The sequence below is a fragment of the Mustela nigripes genome, chromosome 4 (genome assembly GCF_022355385.1).
Source record: "Mustela nigripes isolate SB6536 chromosome 4, MUSNIG.SB6536, whole genome shotgun sequence".
Taxonomy (NCBI): domain Eukaryota; kingdom Metazoa; phylum Chordata; class Mammalia; order Carnivora; family Mustelidae; genus Mustela; species Mustela nigripes.
In genome coordinates, this window is record NC_081560.1 from 85278494 (window position 1) to 85298021 (window position 19528).

Sequence of the window (19528 nt, forward strand, 5' to 3'; positions counted from 1 at the left end):
GCATTCCTTTAATAGGGAAACTGAGGCACAAGAACCAGAAAAGCAGAAATTGTACTGTGACTTTTCTGATTCATGACTGCTTTTCCACCAGACCTCCTTCTTATTAATGACACTGATGACCACATAATTTTTTCAAAAAGAATAATACATTTTTTTTTTTTTACCATAGGCCAAATATAGAACTTTACAGTTTTACAAATAAATGAAAGTCTACTGGTATAGAGCCTGTTCTTCAGAATTAGTTAAGGTCAAAGTTCTAATCTCGGCCCAGACATTTTTTGAATGATCTTGGGCAAGTTACTCTGTCTTAGCATTATTTTCAGTGGTATGTGGGGCCAGTTTACACAAGCTTGCAAGAGCAAATTGTTAAATTTTAGGATTAGCTTAGAGTCGCCTGGTTGGCTCAGTTGGGTTAAGCATCCGACTCTTGGTTTTGGCTCATGATCTTAGGGTTGTGAGATGAGCCTCTCTCTCAGCGGGGAGTCTGCTTCTCTCCCTCTACCCTCCTCCTCCTTGTGCTCTCTTTCTCTCTCTCAAATAAACAAATCAATCTTCAAAACAAAACACAGATTAAAAATTAATCATATAAATTTAAAATTAAATAAGTTATATTAACAAAGGTAGTGATACTCAAGCTTGTCACTGCCTATTATTTTATTACATGTTACTATTATCTGTGCTCTAGAGGATATTTATGTTTATTGCATCTGTATAGTGAAAACTTTACATAATGGTGTACTACTGCACCTCTCTTCTAACTTTCTCTTCAGTGACTTCTCATTGGTAACTTGAAATAGTTAATGGTAAAAATAATTACACCATGGAAATCAGCAATCATTGAAAATCAGGGCTTTTCCTGCTCCCTGCCAGTTGTTCAATGTTTACCAGAACACCATTTTTCAGTTCCCACGTCTCTCAAATGGGAATAATAACACCCACCTCGTCTGGTCTTTTATAAAGATTAAATGAGATAATGAATGTAAAACACTTACCTCAACGCCTAGCACCTAGTCAGTACCCAGCAAATGATAGCAGTTATTATCACCATCCATTAAAATACAGCATAAAGGAAAATCCAATCCAACAGATATAAATGATTTATAATTTTGAATTGAACTGTTGCCAATTCATTTTGGTGCATAATCTTATTTGCACCTCGTTTAGCTGGTCACACAATTCTTATTATTCCAATTACCCCTTACTCATAGCCTAGCAAATCTGTACCTCCACTCCCAGTTCTGTGCCAAGGACCAGACTTCCACACAGAAGCACAGACAGAATTCGAAAGCTGAAAAGTATCTCAGAGATCATGTAGCCCAAACTAGCCATTCTATAGACAACGGAAGTGAGGCAGAAAAATCAAGTAACTGTCCAGAGTTGTACAAGTGGTTAGTAGCATAGCGAGGATTAGATGCCAGGTCTCCCCACTTCAGGTTGGGGCTCCTTTCACCATCCCACTGCCTTTTGCTGTGTGAGAGAGAGAAAAAAAGAGAAACTGCTTTCTACTCTTGCTTTGCTTATGCAATCTCCATTCTATTTGGCTAGTACACTCATTCCTGAGCACGACTCTGTGGCTTTCGCCCACGTCCACTGCAATCCCCAGAGGTGAACAAGTAAGACCTTCCATGATCTTTGCCTCTCTGGAAGGGGAAGTTGGAATTTATGTAGCCTAGAGATAAATGAAATGACCTTGGAATCTCCCCATTTGCAGTTTGCACAGCCTACTTTTAAGATTCGTGGGTCCCAGAGAGAGACTTAACAGTACAAGAACTACTGATAAACCAATTATTATTGCGTTGTGTCATTTGAACATTTCTGGGATACTATCCCTTTTCATTTTTGTTGACTTGTGTCTAGTGACTGAAAAATAGTTGATGAAGAAAGCACTTTCATTGTAGTATTTCATAGTTTCCTAGGCTCTTTTCTTCCCCTAAATCTAAAGAAATATCAGACTGCGCCCTTACCAAGAAAAGACTCTGAGACTTTGCTCTGGCAAGTTGTCAACTTCTTAGTGGCTCAACAGACCTCCTGAGCTGTGCCCTGAAATTGGTTGCTGTTTCTTTTGTTCATTCATCAAACATTGCTCACAGTCTTACTACATGCAAGGTACTGTATTATGTGCTAAGGATACAGATAACACAGATAAAGGAGGCACCGTCCTGGCCATCAGGGAGCCCACAATGGGGAGAACAGCAGACAGATAAGCAGACCACTGAATGCATGGAGAATGCACAGTGAAAGTACAATGATAGAAGAATACACAGGAAGGATCATAACCTAGCTTGGGTCGGGGGAAATGAGGGGTCGGTGAGAGCTTCCTAGTGACGGCTGTGATTGAAAAAAGCCTCAAAGAATATGTAAAAGTCAATCTGATGAATGGGAGAAAGGGTCGGTATGAGGGTGTCTAAGGGCAAAAAGTGAGCCTACTAAAACAACTGAGGCTGGAAGTGACTGGTTTAACTCTCTTCAATCCAAACATATCCATTGGAACCTTGGCCTTCATCTGGCGCCTTCTTTCACTCCATGCTCAGAGTTGTTGGTTTTCTAGGCATTTGGATTTCAGCCTAAGACTGGCTACAGCCCTAGCCTTCCTTCTCAGCATAGCTGTGGTCGTTCTACGCTTGGCTTCCTACACAGTGCTGTAACCCACTGCTACATGATACATAAATCTTAGGAGAAGTGGCCATCCAAAGATGATATCAACATGAGAATCCTTGGAGTTACACACAAACAGAACAAAGGATAAAGGGAAAGCCTAACCAGGAATCACTGGCCTCCTCATTGGGACTTTCCCATGGACAGCTAGGAAAGCTTTGTCCTCTCCATTAAAACTCTTCATCCTACCCAGATTTTCTATTTTGAGATTTTGAAAGAAACAAGAACTTTTGGAAAGTGCAAAAATTAACAGGGAACTAATGTAGGTGTCTTTGGTGCATTTTAGCTGATACCTTTCTATCGATTTACCCATTCATCATGGGGGGACTTTTGAGCAAAGACTTAGAGGAGGTGAGGATAGCTGCAGGAGGAGGATTCCAGGCAAGAAGAGAATGGCAGCGCCAAACCCCCTGAGGCAAGAGCTCTTGTGCTGAGAGAGCAGCAAGGAAGCCAGTGTGGCCAGAGCAGAGTTGCTAAGTGGTCAGTAGCAGCAGAGGACAGATTATATAGGTCTCAAATGTTCTTCTGAAGTTTTTCTTTTATTGAGTGAACGGGATGCCTTGCCAGGTACTTGAGTAGAGGAAGGACATTGGCTTGGGTTTTAAAAGGATCACTCTCATTGCTGAGTTGAGAGAAGACTTGTAGGAGGCGGAGGTGAAAGCAGAGAGACCCGTTAGGGGGCCATCATAATAACACAGGCAAGAGATGATGATGACCCGGGCTGGGGTGGTAGCTGCAGAGGTATTGACAAACGTTCAGATCCTAGGGAGTTCTGGAGTCCCAGCCAGCTGGCCTTCCTAAAGAGTGCATGTGGGATGTGAAGAGAATGAGAAGGTCCAAGATAACATACTGGTTTGCTAGGTCTGCTGTAACAGAATACCACAAACTGGGTAGCTGAAACAACAGAAATGTGTTGTCCTACAGTTCTGGAGGCTAACATTCCAAGATCAAGATGTCAGTGGGGTTGGTTCCTTCCCTCCTTTAATGTGAGGGAAGGAAATGGTCCAGGCCTCTCTTCTGGCTTGTAGATGGCTATTCTCATGTTCATGTGGCACTCTTCTGTATGCATATATCTGTGTCCAGATGTCCCCTTTTTATTAAGGACATCATTCATCTTGGATTAGGGCTCATGCTAATGATTTCATCTTAGCTAATTACATCTGGAACAACCCTATTTCCAAGTAAGGAGGTTATAGGCATTGGGACTTCAATATGTGAATTTGGGGGTTTACATTTCAATATGTAACAGATAACTCCAAGGTTTTTGGCCTCAGTGACTATATACAGGGAACTGTCCTTAAGTGACATGGGAAAGGCTGACGGCAGAGCAGGGAGTTGTTTTTTAGAGCTGGGATTTTTTTTAAGATACGAGTCTAAAATTTGAGGATTGGTTTGGAGATATATATTGTATATATGTATCTGTATATATATCATCTACATGCATATTACTTCTGTAAACATGTATTACTTCTCTCTATATAGTGTTATATACCTATATACACTTATATAAATCATAAAGATGACTTAAATACTCACTGCTATTTTCTGAGAAAGAAAGAGGACTTACCAGGATAGAAACCCATTCTAGTTTTGAATGTTGATCTCCTGCCTCTCTAGTAGTTACCTTAATAATAGTGCTGTTACGAAAATAAATTATGTAGGTAAATATAAGGAGTAAGGACGGAGGGCCACAGCATTAGCTTCCCCAGAGAAATCACGTTGATGTGTTTTCTAAATCATAAAAGTGTCATTAGGATTGGGACGGTCAGTTTAGAAAACTAACAATATTGAACTAACAATATTGACAAAAACCAAACTTACACATACTTCATGACCCACCCATTCAACTCCTGTGTGTAAGCTCCATACAAGTGTCCACTGTATTTATAGAAGGACGTGTACCTGAATGTTAGGAGAACCACAAATAAGCCTAGACCTACACTCTCCAGGCTCTGCAACCTCAAGAAAAACAGCATTTTTTTTCCCTCAGTGTTGAATATCTAGAAGGATTTTGAATGGTTCTGGTAGGGTCATCCTCCTCTCCTGCAGCTCTCTCCTCACAGCCACAGCAGAAGGAGTTAAATGACTCTGTGGCAATAGGAAAAATCCTAATGGTTACTAAGGAGTTACTCTATGAAGCCACTGTTCTAAGCATGTTATACGTATCAAATCATTTCATTTACACAACACACTTATGAGGTAGGTACTAGTATTTTCCCCATTTCATAGATATGGAAACTGAGGTATACAGAAAGTCTGGGGAATCTGCCTCAGTCTCGTAACTAGTAAATGGCAAACTCAGGATTAAAATGCAAATACCCCCGAACCCATGTTCCCAAGTACTCTCATGTACTGCTCTCAAGTTGCCACGAGTGACAGCTCTGCAGAGCCACAAAGAACAGAGAGAAATTCCTGAAGCAAAGTATGAGGTACAAGGGAAAAACTACCAACGTTTCATAAAACAGGTCATTAGTTTCACTATTTAATTAAACATGAATCCGAATATTCAGTAAACATCTGATAAATGTCTACCATGGGTTACAGTACACACCATTCTTCAGAGCAGAGAATAAGATGGACCCATTCACTGTCACCAAATGTCTCCCTGACTGTAGATATCGAAGGGCCACAGGAAAGGATACTTTTCTTTTCTTTTCTTTTTTTAAGATTTTATTCATTTATTTGACAGACAGAGATCACAAGTAGGCAGAGGCAGGCAGAGAGAAGGAGGAAGCAGGCTCCCTGCTGAGCAGAGAGCCTGATGCGGGGCCCGATCCCAGGACCCTGGGATCATGACACTGAGCCACCCAGGCGCCCCAGGATACTTTCTTTTCATAATAAAACCACTTTGTCTCCAAAAAGTCTTCCCAAATTGTGTTTATATATAGGGTTTTGTTTTTTTAATTCTTTTACGGTATAAGCTTAGATTTTATATCTTTGGGTAAACAGTAAATAAAGAAGCAGGTATATTCAATTTGTTCAACTGATTCAACCAGAATTTTTTGTTAAATGAATGTAAACTGGTTTTTTCCCTTCTTCTTCTGAAAATAGTATAATGAAAATGTTGCACTCTGGCTATGAAAGAAAATTTTTAGTTAATTTAAAAAAATAAGGGGATGGCTCCATAGCTCAGGGGTTAGAGCACTGGTCTTGTAAAAAAATAGTTTACCAATGGCAGCCTGTTGGAATAAGAATGCTATTATTCAACAAATATTTATTAAGTGATTGGGTATGATTTAACCTTACAAATGATCAGAGAAATATAAATTTAAACATAAAATATCATATCCATGTCAAATTGGCTGAAGTTTTTTTCTCACATAATATTCTTATGAAGATACCAGACATTACTTTACATTTATGGTAAGTTTATATTGGCCGCCTTTGTCATGCATGGATGGCCTTAAAAATAATTATGTCCTCTGACCTTTTCACTTCTACAAATTTAGACCAAAAATTGCATAGATGTATGGAAATATATGGTTATGAGAATTTTCCTCAGAAGTTGTTGATGATAGCAGAAAATGATAGGCCAATAATGAATGGTTAAATACATATTGGTATCTCGATACAACAGAATACTATATAGCTATGAAAAGTATGTTACAGGAAAATATTTAATAAAATAGAGAAATGTTAACTTTATGGAATATCAAATGAAAGATATGTGGACTACGTAATCCACTTTAGTTTAAAAGGAGTATCTGTGTACATAGAGAAAAGCCCAGGAAGGCTTACCCTGAAATGTGAATAGTGTTTGTTATTTCTGGGTGGTGAGTTTTCAGATAATTTCAATTTTTTGCTTCTTACTTCTTGTATTTTGGGGTTTAACATTAAAAAGGGAAAAAAAGGTTTTTTTGTTTGTTTGTTTGTTTTTTTAAGCAGCCTTCAAGCTTTCCAATAGACTCATGTTGGGGAAGGAATGGGAGCTTCACAATCAAGCAGATTCTGACTTTATTTTTTTTTTAAATGTTTATTTATTTATTTGACAGACAGAGATCACAAGTAGGCAGAGAGGCAGGCAGAGAGAGAGGAGGAAGCAGGCTCCCCGCTGAGCAGAGAGCCCCATGCGGGGCTCCATCCCAGGACCCTGAGATCATGACCTGAGCCGAAGGCAGAGGCTTCAGCCCACTGAGCCACCCAGGTGCCCCGGAAAAAAAGGTTTTAAAGCAAAGGTTTTAAAACCTGAAAACAGAAAGCTCGGAGTGGGAAGTATATGGTTAGAGGTTTGCCGTGGATAGTGAAAGAGCTCGCTAGAGCAACTCTGTCCTCAGTCAGGACTGAGCGAGCAGAGGCTTTTTTGCAAAGAAACTGACCAGAGGCATCACCTCAACCACATTAAAGACGCAAGTACACACGCAAGTTCATGTGCAAATGCTGGTATTCATTAGGAAATCAGTCCCATTACTTAATGCACCTACACTGTTTATCCAATCCCAGAAGAATGCAGAGTATTTCTAAAACATGTGTAATTGATTTTCACTTTTCTTTGCAGTTCTCCGCCATGCGTTTATTTATTTATTTTTTTCTAACAAGTATCGTTAAAATACTTTCACAATATTGTATAAATACATCTTTCCTTTTTGGGGCAGCCATGACGGCATTAGAGTTTAGCCCTTGACATACTTTACTTATGTTAATCCAGAGCTCCTAGAAGAAAGGATGCTGTTTTATTCATCACCACAGGCAGTATGCAGCAGGCCCTCAGTTAACGCCAGCGAAAGGCAGGTAGGTGTGATCTTCTATTCTCAAGTCTTTTTGTTTTATTAGGACCTTTCTTCTTGGACAGAGACATTAACACATGACTTCATAGCACAAAATTCCAAACTTATAAAAAGAAAATAGATTTCAGTTTCCAAGCGGAGAAACTGAGAATCTGTGAATCATCAATTTTCCTTCTTTGGAACGATTTTTGTAGGGTCGTATCAATATATGTAGACCTGGAATATGGAAACTGTCCTCACACCCAGAGCTGGGGAGGTAAACGGAGCCTCCGTGTAGAATTTAAAGAATCCACGGAAGCAGTAGCCTCCAAGTTTTACCAATTCTCTCTGCATCTAGAGCAGCAGCCATTTTTAAGTTATCTGTGGTTCATCACAAGCCCATTTCTTACTTCCAGTGCACCTAATGGGGCTTGGTTCCAAATGGGACGATTTCCAGTGACTGAGACAGTGTCTGACACCTGGAGTTAAATCTCTGTTGAATTATTAAATAAACAAATGGAAGTGGAAGACAGATGAACAAAGGAAATTTAACATTCTTTTGCCTAGTGATGTGAAATACTAGTTTCACTGTGGTTTGAGACTTAAAAATTAAGGGACAACCAGGAAAAAAATCTATTCTTTATATATTCAGACCAAACTTAAATACCCACTGAGGACAGGCGGGTGATGCTGTTGAATGGTTAGCTGTAAGGGCCTGTGTGGGTCTTACGGAGTATCGGGGAGGCCAGCATGCTCCATTTCAACGGGGTGAGGCCAACTCAGTCCCAGCCCTTTGTGGCCGTTTGGCAATGCAGGCCCAGTTTCGCTCGTTTTCCCAGTTTTTTAAGAGAAACCTGGAGGGTCGCCTGGGTGGCTCAGTCAGTTAAGCAGCTGCCTTCGGCTCAGGTCATGATCCCAGCGTCCTGGGATCAAGACCCACATTGGGCTCCTTGCTCGGCCGGGAGAGCCTGCTTCTCTCTCTGCCTCTGTCTACTACTCTGTCTGCCCGTGGTTGCACTCTCTCTTTCTCTCTCTAACAAATAAATAAATAAGGTCTTTAAAAAAAAGAGAGAGAGAGAGAGAGAAACCTGGAAGTCTAAATTTCTTTATGAAGACTACAGAATTTTAAATGTTGGCTCAAAATTTAAAAATTGATACACTATGTGCGTTTTGCATTCATGTCTGGCCAGAGGCATATTGATGTGAAACCTCTTTTTTGACTTTACTGTAAGTGAGACTATTTCTCCTTAGGATATGTGTATGTGTGTTTGTGCATCTGTGTATGAACTGTATGTTGTTGCTACAGTCGTTACCTTGTGGAAACTGAGAAGAACAAGGAGGTAAGTTGTGCTCTAGGGGAAGGTTTTTAAGCACTGGCTGAGCTGGTGGAAAATCCTAGAGATGTATCATTAAAGGGATGTGTCAAGCACATTGAGTTACTCCTAAACTTGCAAATATTTTTCTCTGTGATTAGGCCATTTGTGTTTGCTAACTGACACCCAAAGCAAAAGTAAGCAGCTACCCTCCCACAGGGACGGGGAGACACCAGCGCTATTTCCCTTAATGACTACATATCCAAGGGTGGCTCCCCTTGAGGAAGACATTCCTGGATTGTAAAACCATCAAGAAGTTTTTAATGAGGTTTTTATCTATCTCCAAGACAACAAAGAAAGAATATACAGTTGCAAGTTTTCTAAAATAAATGCTCTAAGTAAAGGGTAGTCAGGGGCTAGAGTTTAGTCAAGCTATAGAGAATTTTAAGTCCATCTCAGTCTTTTAAGAGTGATGGTAGAAGGGCACCTGGGTGGCTCAGTGGGTTAAAACCTCTGCCTTCGGCTCGGGTCATGATGCCAAGGTCTTGGGTTGAAGCCCTGCATTGGGCTCTCCGTTCAGCGGGGAGCCTGCTTCCCTCTCTCTCTGCCTGCCTCTCTGCCTACTTGTGATCTCTGTCAAATAAATAAATTAAATCTTAAAAAAAAAAAAAAAAGATTGATGGTAGATGTTGACATTTAGCAAGCCACACACCCATAGATCGGAAATAAGTGTAATTTCGAGATGTTTTAAGCCTCGCTTGGAGCCCTCTCCACCTTTTCCCTGCATTCTCCCTACTACTTAGTGTACCAGGGAACCATGGAATGCCAGTGACAGTGAGTAGCTAAGGTCTGTCCATTTAAGAACTTGGAGGAGAAACCAATAATATGCCTGTATTCCCTCCAGGGGACTCTACCTACCCACGGATGTACCAACTGGTGCTTATAAGGGCACCAGTACCAGGTGCTTTCACTAGGTGTACAACCTCAGGAGACTTGCTCTCTTCATTTCTGAATGGGCATAATCAGTACACACGACATAGCATTCGTATGAGGAATGAATCTGATCTGTGTAAATAATTCAACATGGTGCCCGGCATAGAACACAAACTCAACAAATGGTAACAACCAACGCTTCAGCCACTTCTCATCTGTGCTAGTATATGATTTTCACAGAAAGATGGACATACTATGAAACTAACATTAACAAAATACACGGAGAGGTGGAAGAAAAGAAGTTAAAAGTATCATGATTTAAATCTACAAGAAGAAACTACCAACGAGACAGTAACTATTTCCAAAGTGCCATGGCGTAGCCCCCACAACTACACCCTATTTTCTACCCAATTTTCCTTCATCTTGTTCCCTCAGACTCAAATATTTCCCCATGTACATCTCAAACCTTCCTCTTATTTAGTCCCAGGATACAATGTAATTTTTAAAATTACAATCTTTGTTGTATTTCCTTTGTTACATTTAGCACTTGTGGCGTTTTTCCCATTGCTATTTATTTTTTGAAAGCCCCTGAGGGAGCTCATTGACTTTTCAGGAAGTGCTTTGCAAATCCTCCCCCAAAAGGTTTTTCCTTTGTTTGTATCTTGGTAGCAGTTCTAAAGTTTTCAACATTTGGACTCTGGTATTATAGTTGGGCTCAAAGTATCTACACAGAAGTGGTCTGTTTCCTTATCCAATGAGCTCGGCCTGTGTGTAGATGTGACACTCCAGTGGAAGGAAGCCAAGAGCCTATAGTAGCAATCCTGGGGAAATTTTAAGCAGCTGTGGCTATGTAATTCAAAACCTCTGAAAACTGTGTTGCAGTCCGTGCCCAGCATTAGTATAACATGAGGGCTGGATGTAGTCCGTCCCCCGGAGGACTTCCTCGCCTGCTGCAGGAAAGAGAAGACTGAAAGACAAACCTGGGTGCAGCCGGAAAGGTCCAAATACATGAGCTTGTGGCATCCATTCCCCAAATTCAGGTACCGTAAACCTTTGTCTGTGAACTTTCTGCAATAAGCCAAACTAAGATTCTGTAAATTCTGGAAGTACCTGAAAAGACAGGGGCGAAAGGAGAGAAGGAAAGGGATTATACTTGAGTCGTTTTCCATGTCTTTCATAAGCCACTATGACAAAGAGAAGAAAAACTGTCAATTAATCTTTTCTCCTTGCAGATCTTCAGCAGTTGAACGTAATTGTTAATGTTCTTCCTGTTATGTGAAGGAGCTTGGAGTAGTGTATCAGATAATGCATCATTACATTTTAAATGAAAATACAGATTTGCCTAGATTCTTAAGAAGGCTGATGGGGGAGAGGTCTGGGGGTGGAGGACGTTTGTGCAATCATATTGTTTGGACGTTAGTTTGTGTTTGAAACCAAAGTTACAGAGTTTGCAGCATTGTTGTATTTAGGTTTTATCCTTGGAGCACCAAAACAATGTGCAAAACGTCTAGATGGACGAACCCTTTGAAAACATTTAAATGGCGATTAACTGTTCATGACAGTGAGGATTTGGAGCAGAAAGGTGAAGTTAAACATCCCAAGCTCCTGAAATGGACATGATAAGCAAATGGTTTGAAAAACAATTTTTGAATATGCATGATTTTGTATGTGTTTCATTTTTATAGTTAAAGAAAGACTAACTGATATAGAGAGCTTAAAAATGGGTTAAAAAGAACAGTGTGCAGATGAGTTGAGCAACACATGAAGGGAATAAAAACGACATCAGAGGCTATCAATCTCCCTGGAGTTCAAACAGATTAAATATGGCATTACCACCAAGACCAAAGTGATTGCTTCCAGAAAAAAAGGAGGATTATTAAGATGAGCCTGTACTACCGTGCAAGGGCTTACAGTTTGAGGACATTCTCTGGACAATTTTTCAAACCTTCCTAAGCCTGGCATTTTTTAAAAGTGCAAGACTCCCACTATTGCTCGCTCTTATAATGGAATTAACAACATGTTCTTGGTTTCTGATCTGCAACAGTTTAACAGCAAATTGGAAAGCAGAAAGAACAAAAAGTGGGAAGAAGGTGACTCTGTGACCCTCAAAAGCCCACAGATGACTAGTAAAATTTACTTTCACATAAATGGGAAGTAAGATATGCAAGCATTGACAGTTAATCAGATTTATTCCTAAAATTTGGAAAACACATCTATAGGATATATAATGATTCCCATTCCATAGTGACAGATTTTATGCAGAACACACATTCCCCTCTAACAATGTCCACGAGATTCTACAGAACAAAGAGGGACGCCATCTGGATTCCCCCGTGGCTGTGGGCAGGGCCGTGCAGCAGAAAGCAGCACTAATATCCCCAGGACACATCCCCTCTCCTGGGGCCCTTGAGTTAACCAAGAGCTATGCCAAAGTTTTGGGAATGCTTTGTCTTTCTCTCCCTTGGGGGTACCCTTGTGATTCAACGGAGCAAAGTACAGTTTTCTTAGGGTGTGTGTGGGAGGTTATCATTTCTAACAAACCTTTAGCTCTCTAATTTAGAGAAAGGAATAGTAAGGCAGACAGCACAACACAATGGAAAATACACGAGGTTTTGGAATCTGACCAAGTTGGATTCAGATTTCAGCCCTGACACTTCCTGCAACTTCCCAAACCTCTCAGAAATTGTTTCTGCATCTGTTAAGTGGAGATTATAATATTATCTCTCTCTCTCTCTCTCTCTTTTTTTTTTAACCCTGACTGTGTTCAGCTTTTCTGAATCTAGTTTTCTCATCTGTAACATGGATATAATTCCATCCACTCTTTGCTCTCAGAGGTATGGCAATTACATGAGAACATAGATGTAACAATATTAAATTAAGGATGACTTTTGATGATTGAAATCGGTAGGTAGAAGCTTTGAAATATATATATTCTTGCTACTACTACTTCAAATAATAGTGTATTAATTGTTCTTATGAGGTTTGTACTATCTTCTTCCACATAATGGAATGGTTATCATCTGACAAAAGTAGCACATGCAACTGATTCCAAGACTTTGGGGGACCTCACGTTACAACTACACCCTTATTTTGTTCAAGGTTTAATGCCCTTTTTAATCTGTTTGAACTCCAGTGAGACTGATAGCCTCTGATACAGTTTTTATTCCCCTGGTGTGTTGCCCAGTCATTTACAGACTGTTCTTAACCCATTTTTAACCTCTAAAGTTAAGTGTAGCTGTCATTTACAAATCCATGCATATTCAAATATATGCAAATCAAGCCCAAGCCTATTGTTCGACTCTTTTCAGTCCTTGTGATCAGTTAACAATACTCAAAGTCGGGGGCACCTCAGTGGCTCAGTCGGTTAAGCCTCTGACTCTTGATTTCGGATCAGGTCATGATCTCAGGATCCTGGGATAGAACTCCACGCTGGACTCTGCGCTCGGTGTGGAGTCTGCTTGCCCCTCTCCCTCCCTCTGTTTGTTCTCTCTCTCTCTCAAATAAATAAATAAAATCTTAAAACACACACACACACAAATACTCAAAGTAGGAATGGAGTAAGGAGTTTTTCACTTTTTGTGTGTAACATATACTCTAGATCTATGGCCCCTTCATCAGCATAATGTTTTTAATGCATAAAATAAAACACTTAAAATTACAAAAGCAACTAATTATATTGTAGATATCGTTACCAAAATTTTTAAAAAACCAAATGAGTGGAATAATAATGTATGTGCTTCTTTATTAGCATATTAAATAACAAGATCTAGTGGCAGAGCTAATAACTACCCCTAATTTTGAAGTAGTGATGAGTATCAATGATACTTTGAGATACATGTAATAACTATAATAAGAAAATGTTTGAGATTTATATGGTCAAGAAGTCCCAGGAACTGCTAATACTACTGTGATTTTTCTTGCATTTCAGTTAGAGCTTAGTGAAAATAGAGATTATTTTTCCCCCATCAAAATTCATGGAACCTCTAAATTCTATCCTTGGTCTCCTTGGAGAATCCACTGAGCCCAGGTTGAGAACCTCAGGTTTGGCAAAAGAAGTTGTTCACTGGACTAAATGACTCCCAGACTGAAAGTCCCTTGATGACTGTCTTCAAAATGGAACCTCTTGGGAACCATCAGTTTGAAAACCCAGCACAGGAGAGTCCTAAGTGGCCCTGTAGACCTTTCTAGGGATTTACAGGGCCATAGGCTTGAAGCTGTTGGGGATGGGAAAATAATCAGTTGACAGTGAAATCACTTGGCAAATTTTATGCAATACTGCAACTTTTTATTCTGAATTTTGGCAAAAAAGTCCCTTACGTGAGTAAGATCTGGTTCATCATTTTCTCAAGCCAGAGACAACTTGGTATTTCTAATTCTACTTTGAGGCAATGTTGGCAGCCTATGTTTATCTTTTCTTCATTATTTGATAAATAAGCGTTTCTAATGGGGGGAGGGATCCCTTTGTGATTTATTTTTCTACTGCTACTATAATCTTTAAGAAGTCTTATAGACTTCCAGAAACTACAGAGGTCACTTTTTCTCTTTTCTTTTGGCTTTTTTCCATTAACGAATTGAAACCTTCTGTGTTAGATCACCAATACCTCAGGGAATTACTATTGGAAGGAATGAAGAATTATGTATTTAAACAAAAATTTCTCTGAAAAATCACCAAGACAAGGCCTAATCTGTAAAAGAGAGGATTACAGTAGTTTTTTTTTTTTTTTTTGAGTTAAGTGTTGGGCTTTTTAGTTTCATAGGGACAGTTTTGCATAATAGATTCCTGCAGAAATCCAAATGGAGTGTTTTGACCTCTTATTCATAGGGTAGACCTTGAGGATGTCCAGTCAAGTCAAGGCAACAGCTTCCTCTGTCTGCCCCACTCTGATGGTTACTGGTAAGACTCTATTACATGAGAGCACCTATGAATAAGAACTTTCCAAGCCAACTGAAGGGCCTTTATGAAAAATAATCGAACACCATGTCACTATACGAGATGAGGCTCCATTAAGGAACAAAGATCATAGTAGCTTTAATGTCTCCTATATGCCTAGAATGTCTCCCACATAGTAATTGATCAATAAATGGTGAATAAGAGAATGAATGTTGCTGGTAGGTTTCAAGGAAAGGAGAAATCATTGTGGAATTCTGGTAGATGGTATGACTGGAGGTTTCAAGGCTATGGCTTAGCAGAGAGGAGGAGCTGTAGAGAACAAGAAGCATAGAGCAATCTGGTAGGAGTTAAGGGCCTCCCCCAGGAAACCTGGGCAGATAGGTTTGATCAGATAATGTTAAAGGACAGTAAGGGAAGAGTCTAGAGCCTAAGCATGTCAACGACATGACAAGAATATTGTTCCAGGGTGATACTTCTTACAGCATAAGGCAAAGCAGATTGAAAGGGAGAGAGACCAAGGGTGAACAGTTGGGATGCTATGGCAAATGAAATGCTGGGAGTGCCAGCTAGGTTGTGGAATGAATGGAAAGGGTTTGATTCAGGAAAAAGCAAACATGTCCTGGAATGGACATGAGCTAACAGCCACCCTCATTTTCAACTTTAGAAAGTTGAGCAAGTCCCTGAAGAAGTGAGGAAAAATATTCAAATAAGAAGCTGGCAAATCAATGTTGTCAAGAAGGGCAAATAAATTATATTCTTTTGGCAAATTATTTCTTTGGAAAGAAAGGCTAAAGGCCCTGGAGAGAGAATGACAACAGCACAAACAACATTTCTCTGGTTATTTATAGTTTAAAGAACCCTTTCACATACCCAAGCATATTTGAAACAATGGAAAACAAAGCAAAAATAGTCATTATGAAATATATTTTTATCACAGATAAGAAAGTCAGTGCACACTTTTTTTGTATGACAGAAGTCATCAATATCAAGTGCATTTACCCTGGATATTCTTTCAACAGCAAGAACTAGAGTTAAAATCAAAACAAAATTCTCATTTTGGGTCCTGTTTTTCTATCTGTTGCTCATTAAATGTACAGCTTCATTTGTACAGTAAATGTCCCAGAAACTATGCATGGTTGTAGTATTATTTTAAATTTCCTAGGAGAAATGATTATCTAAAAGTATGCTATCCCAAATCATCTACTTTTTAAGTTCAGATTTTCACATATGGACTTAATGGATTTTATAATATTTTCTGTCTCTTTCTACACACACACAAACATATATGCTCTCTCTATAGACACACAAACACATTCATACACATATATTCATGTACATACATATATCAGTATGAAATGCCTAAAGAAAAGTACTGAGCAATAGTCTATATTGTGGGACTAGAGAACCTCATAGAACTCCTGAGAGGGTCGGGGTCCTCCACAGTGGTGTTGCTGGAGCTGGCTTACACCAGCCCATGAGAGCCAACGATTAGCATTTCTTCCCAAGTCCACGATCAATGACATCATTTTGGTAGCTTAAAAATGATCATGGTGGTAGCATTTATACCACAGAAACCAGAACATCCCATTAGCCTCTACCCAAACTAGTTATTAAACATTTACTGGAACACAGCTACCCTTAGAACACACTTTGAGATATAGGGAACATAGTATGCAGAAGAAACGTATACAGAGATAAAATGATAAGAAAGAAGATGACAGCTTTGAAAAACAGGAATAAAAATTCAACCTATAAATGAAAGAGGATTCTTAAGATTAAACCTGAACAGACGGAATAGAAGAATTAAAAAAGAAAAATACCTTCCCTGGCTGAGAAAACGTCTAAGTTTTAATGTTCAAAGGTTACTATGTACTAGGAAAAGTTAATTGAAAGAATACAATTAAGCTGGAAAATGTTTTTAATTTCTCAGTAAATTAAGCATAGTTACAGAAAAAATAGATGAACAACAAAGGAACAAAAAAATCAAGCTGGTTTTACACTTCTCTTTAATCCGAAATATCAAAGATTATGGGGCAGTATTTGTAGGATTTTAAAAATAAAGTAAGGGAATGATTCAAGAACTATATGCCAAGAGGAGTTGTTCACCCTTCAAAACAAAAGAAAGTTATTTTCAGAAAGCAGTGGCCGAAAATCTAACACCTGTTCACCTTTTGGTTAAAGGGTTCTTAAAACTATATTCCCAGTCATCATGGGATGAATAAAAATCAGAATTAAAGAATAAAGAAATTGTGGAACAAATGGACCATCAATAAATGACAAAACTAGAGTTAGGACTACATAACCATAAATATCATCACAAACATGAAAGTCAATATTAAAAGGAAAGTTAAGTGATTAACAAAAATCACAATTTTCGTGTGTTTATATACAAAGGGAAGAAGTAGAGAAGCATCAAGTTCAAGGGAGAATCAAAGTGTATTAGATCTCTAGTCTAACACAGGAGGAGGAGCCAAAGTCATTGTTCCATCATGACTCTGGTAATTGGAGAAATGCATATTAAAAGCACATTTCAGAAAAACCATACAGGGGTGCCTGGATGGCTCAGTCGGTTAAGCATCTGCTCTCAGCTCAGGTCATGATCCCAGGGTCCCGGGACAGAGCTCAAAGTCAGGATCCCCACTCAGCAGGGAGTCTGCCTCCTCTCCTTCTGCTTCTCCCCACACTTGGTCCTTCTCTCTTCAAGAAATAAGTAAATTCTTTTTAAAAAACCAAAAACGCACAAATACCACTGGTTGAAATACAGAACAGAATGTGCACATACCTCAAAACTATAAAAGTCAACCACACAGTTTATATAGCAAAAGGTGAAACCAATGAATATAGTACAGTAACAGAAAAATCAAAAACATAAAACAAGATGATAAAAATAAGGCCATATGCTCCATGTTGACAGGAAATACTAATCTTCTAAACTATCCTCTTAAAAAGGCAGAATGAAAAATTTAGAAACAGAAGTTAACTATATGCTTCCTTCAAAAGACAAATCTAAAATATACCAGCATAAAGATTAAAGATTCAGGGACACAGGGGCATCTGAGTGACTCAGTTAAGCGGCTGACTCTTAATTTCAGCTCAGGTCATGATCTCGGGGTTGTGGGATCACACTCAGCACAGAGTTTTCTCAAGATTCTCTCTCTCCCTCTGCGCCTCCCCCTGCTCACATGTGCTCTCTCTAAAAAAAAAATAAATAAGATCTTTTTAAAAATTAATAATAAAAAATAAATAAAAATACAGAGATACATAAAGTTATTCCACAGAACCATAACAGAAGGAAACAAAGGTGACCATATTAATAGCAAATAAAGAATTCAAGGCAAGGAAACATCGACCAGGATAAAGAATATAATTTTATGTGAAAAAATGCTATATCTATAATGAAACATACTACTTATTTATCTTTATATGTAAAATAAAAATATCAAAATAAGCTAAGGAAGCTTGATTATAAAAGGCAACCAATATATCACTATTACAGTAAGAAATATCAAGAATTTATACATAGATACACACATACACATAGAAGTTTTGTTCTCTAAAAGAAACTCTTTTATTTTAAACATTCATGGATGATTTACTAGAATTATCTTTATATACTAGTCCACCAAGAAATCTCAATAAATTCCACAAGGTAGAAATAATTCAGTCCAAAAAAGAAAAAAAAAAGAAAGAAAAGAAAAGAAATAATTCAGTCCACATTTCTTGACCACTGTACAAAATTAGAAATTAAAACCAGAAGCTTAATCAAAGAAATTTCAACTACTTGGATCCAAAAATTCTGTTCTAAATAATTACTGGGTCAAAGAGAAAATCAGATATACAACAGTTTCTTTAGAAAATGAGAACAATATCAAATCTTAGAAGCTTTGCCTAAATTCTTATTTAGAGGTCATTTCATATTAAAGCTTACAAATTAAATCTAATCTTACAAATTAAAACCTTAAAAGATATTTGTACTGTACCCAAGTCCAAAAATGACCATTTAGAAAATATAATGAGAAATTAAAACATAACAGATAGCATTTACAGCGGCAACTGAAGAGCTATCACAAAGATTACCCATATGAATAAACAAAATTTTGAGATATCTATTAAAACATTTGAAAAAAAATTAGAATTAGACTATGTGCCTGATAAGAAGACCAAAAATTACAAAAAAAATACATTAGTTCATAAATTATTTTATCTTTAATTATTGGCATACTAGTAAATATCTAACAACTGGCACTTTAAAAACATATATGCATACAAATGTATATATGTTTACTATAAATTTGCACAGGTTACTATTTTACATTTACTATTTTAGAGATATAAAATAGGTATAGCTCACAACTTATAAATGAAAATAAAATACATAATACTCTTTATTATAAAGTTGATATAATCATTAGATTCTCATACAATGCGTTCATGGACTTTTGCCAAAGTTATAAAGGCAGCTAGTAATTTTGTCTTCTTTGGTTTCAAAGGAAAAATAAAATTCTATGACTCTGATGTATTTCTTGTTTTCACCAAAAAATAAAAAAGTTCAAGAATATTGAGGAATGTGTATAGTTTCAACACGAATATTTTCATTTACATTCATGAGTAGGACAAAAGTGAAACAACGAAGATGTATGTACAGACTTCACTCATCTATCAGTGACATGAGTGGCTTCTTTGCTGAATCAGGTAATAGTTTCCAAGTCCTAAAAGAATATTTCCTCAATTTTTTGTGGTATTTTCAGTGTTGCATCTATAAACATGATGCACTTAAAAAAAAAAAAAAGATTTTGTTAATTTGAGAGAGAGCATGAGTGGAGGGAGGCACAGAGGGAGAAGGAGACCCAGACTCCACACTGAGCAGGGAGCCCCAGGGACACAGGCTCCATCCCAGGACCCTGGGATCATGACATGAGCTGAAGACAGAATTTGAATATTCTGTCACTGTTTGGTGATGTCTTGTATTCTTCTGTCCCTTCTCTAAAGAAGCACTAGCTGAGGAAAAGCAGCATCTGTGTTCAGGGTTGTCA

The 19528-nt window shown here is 38.3% G+C and overlaps 2 protein-coding genes across 3 annotated transcripts in view; one reads left to right on the forward strand and one right to left on the reverse strand.

The window, feature by feature from the left end:
• The window catches only part of FBXL13 (F-box and leucine rich repeat protein 13), a 251841-nt gene that overhangs the window by 87723 nt on the left and 144590 nt on the right, over positions 1 to 19528 (reverse strand). For both annotated transcript variants that reach the window (XM_059396979.1, XM_059396981.1), the window contains one exon: positions 10585 to 10714. In XM_059396979.1, coding sequence (XP_059252962.1) covers positions 10585 to 10714 — 130 coding nt within the window. The remainder of the gene's footprint in view (positions 1 to 10584; positions 10715 to 19528) is intronic.
• Positions 10323 to 19528, forward strand: part of LRRC17 (leucine rich repeat containing 17) — a 31145-nt gene continuing 21939 nt past the window's right edge. Inside the window, exon 1 of the mRNA XM_059396987.1 lies at positions 10323 to 10644. The gene's annotated coding sequence lies outside the window, so the exon portion shown is untranslated. The remainder of the gene's footprint in view (positions 10645 to 19528) is intronic.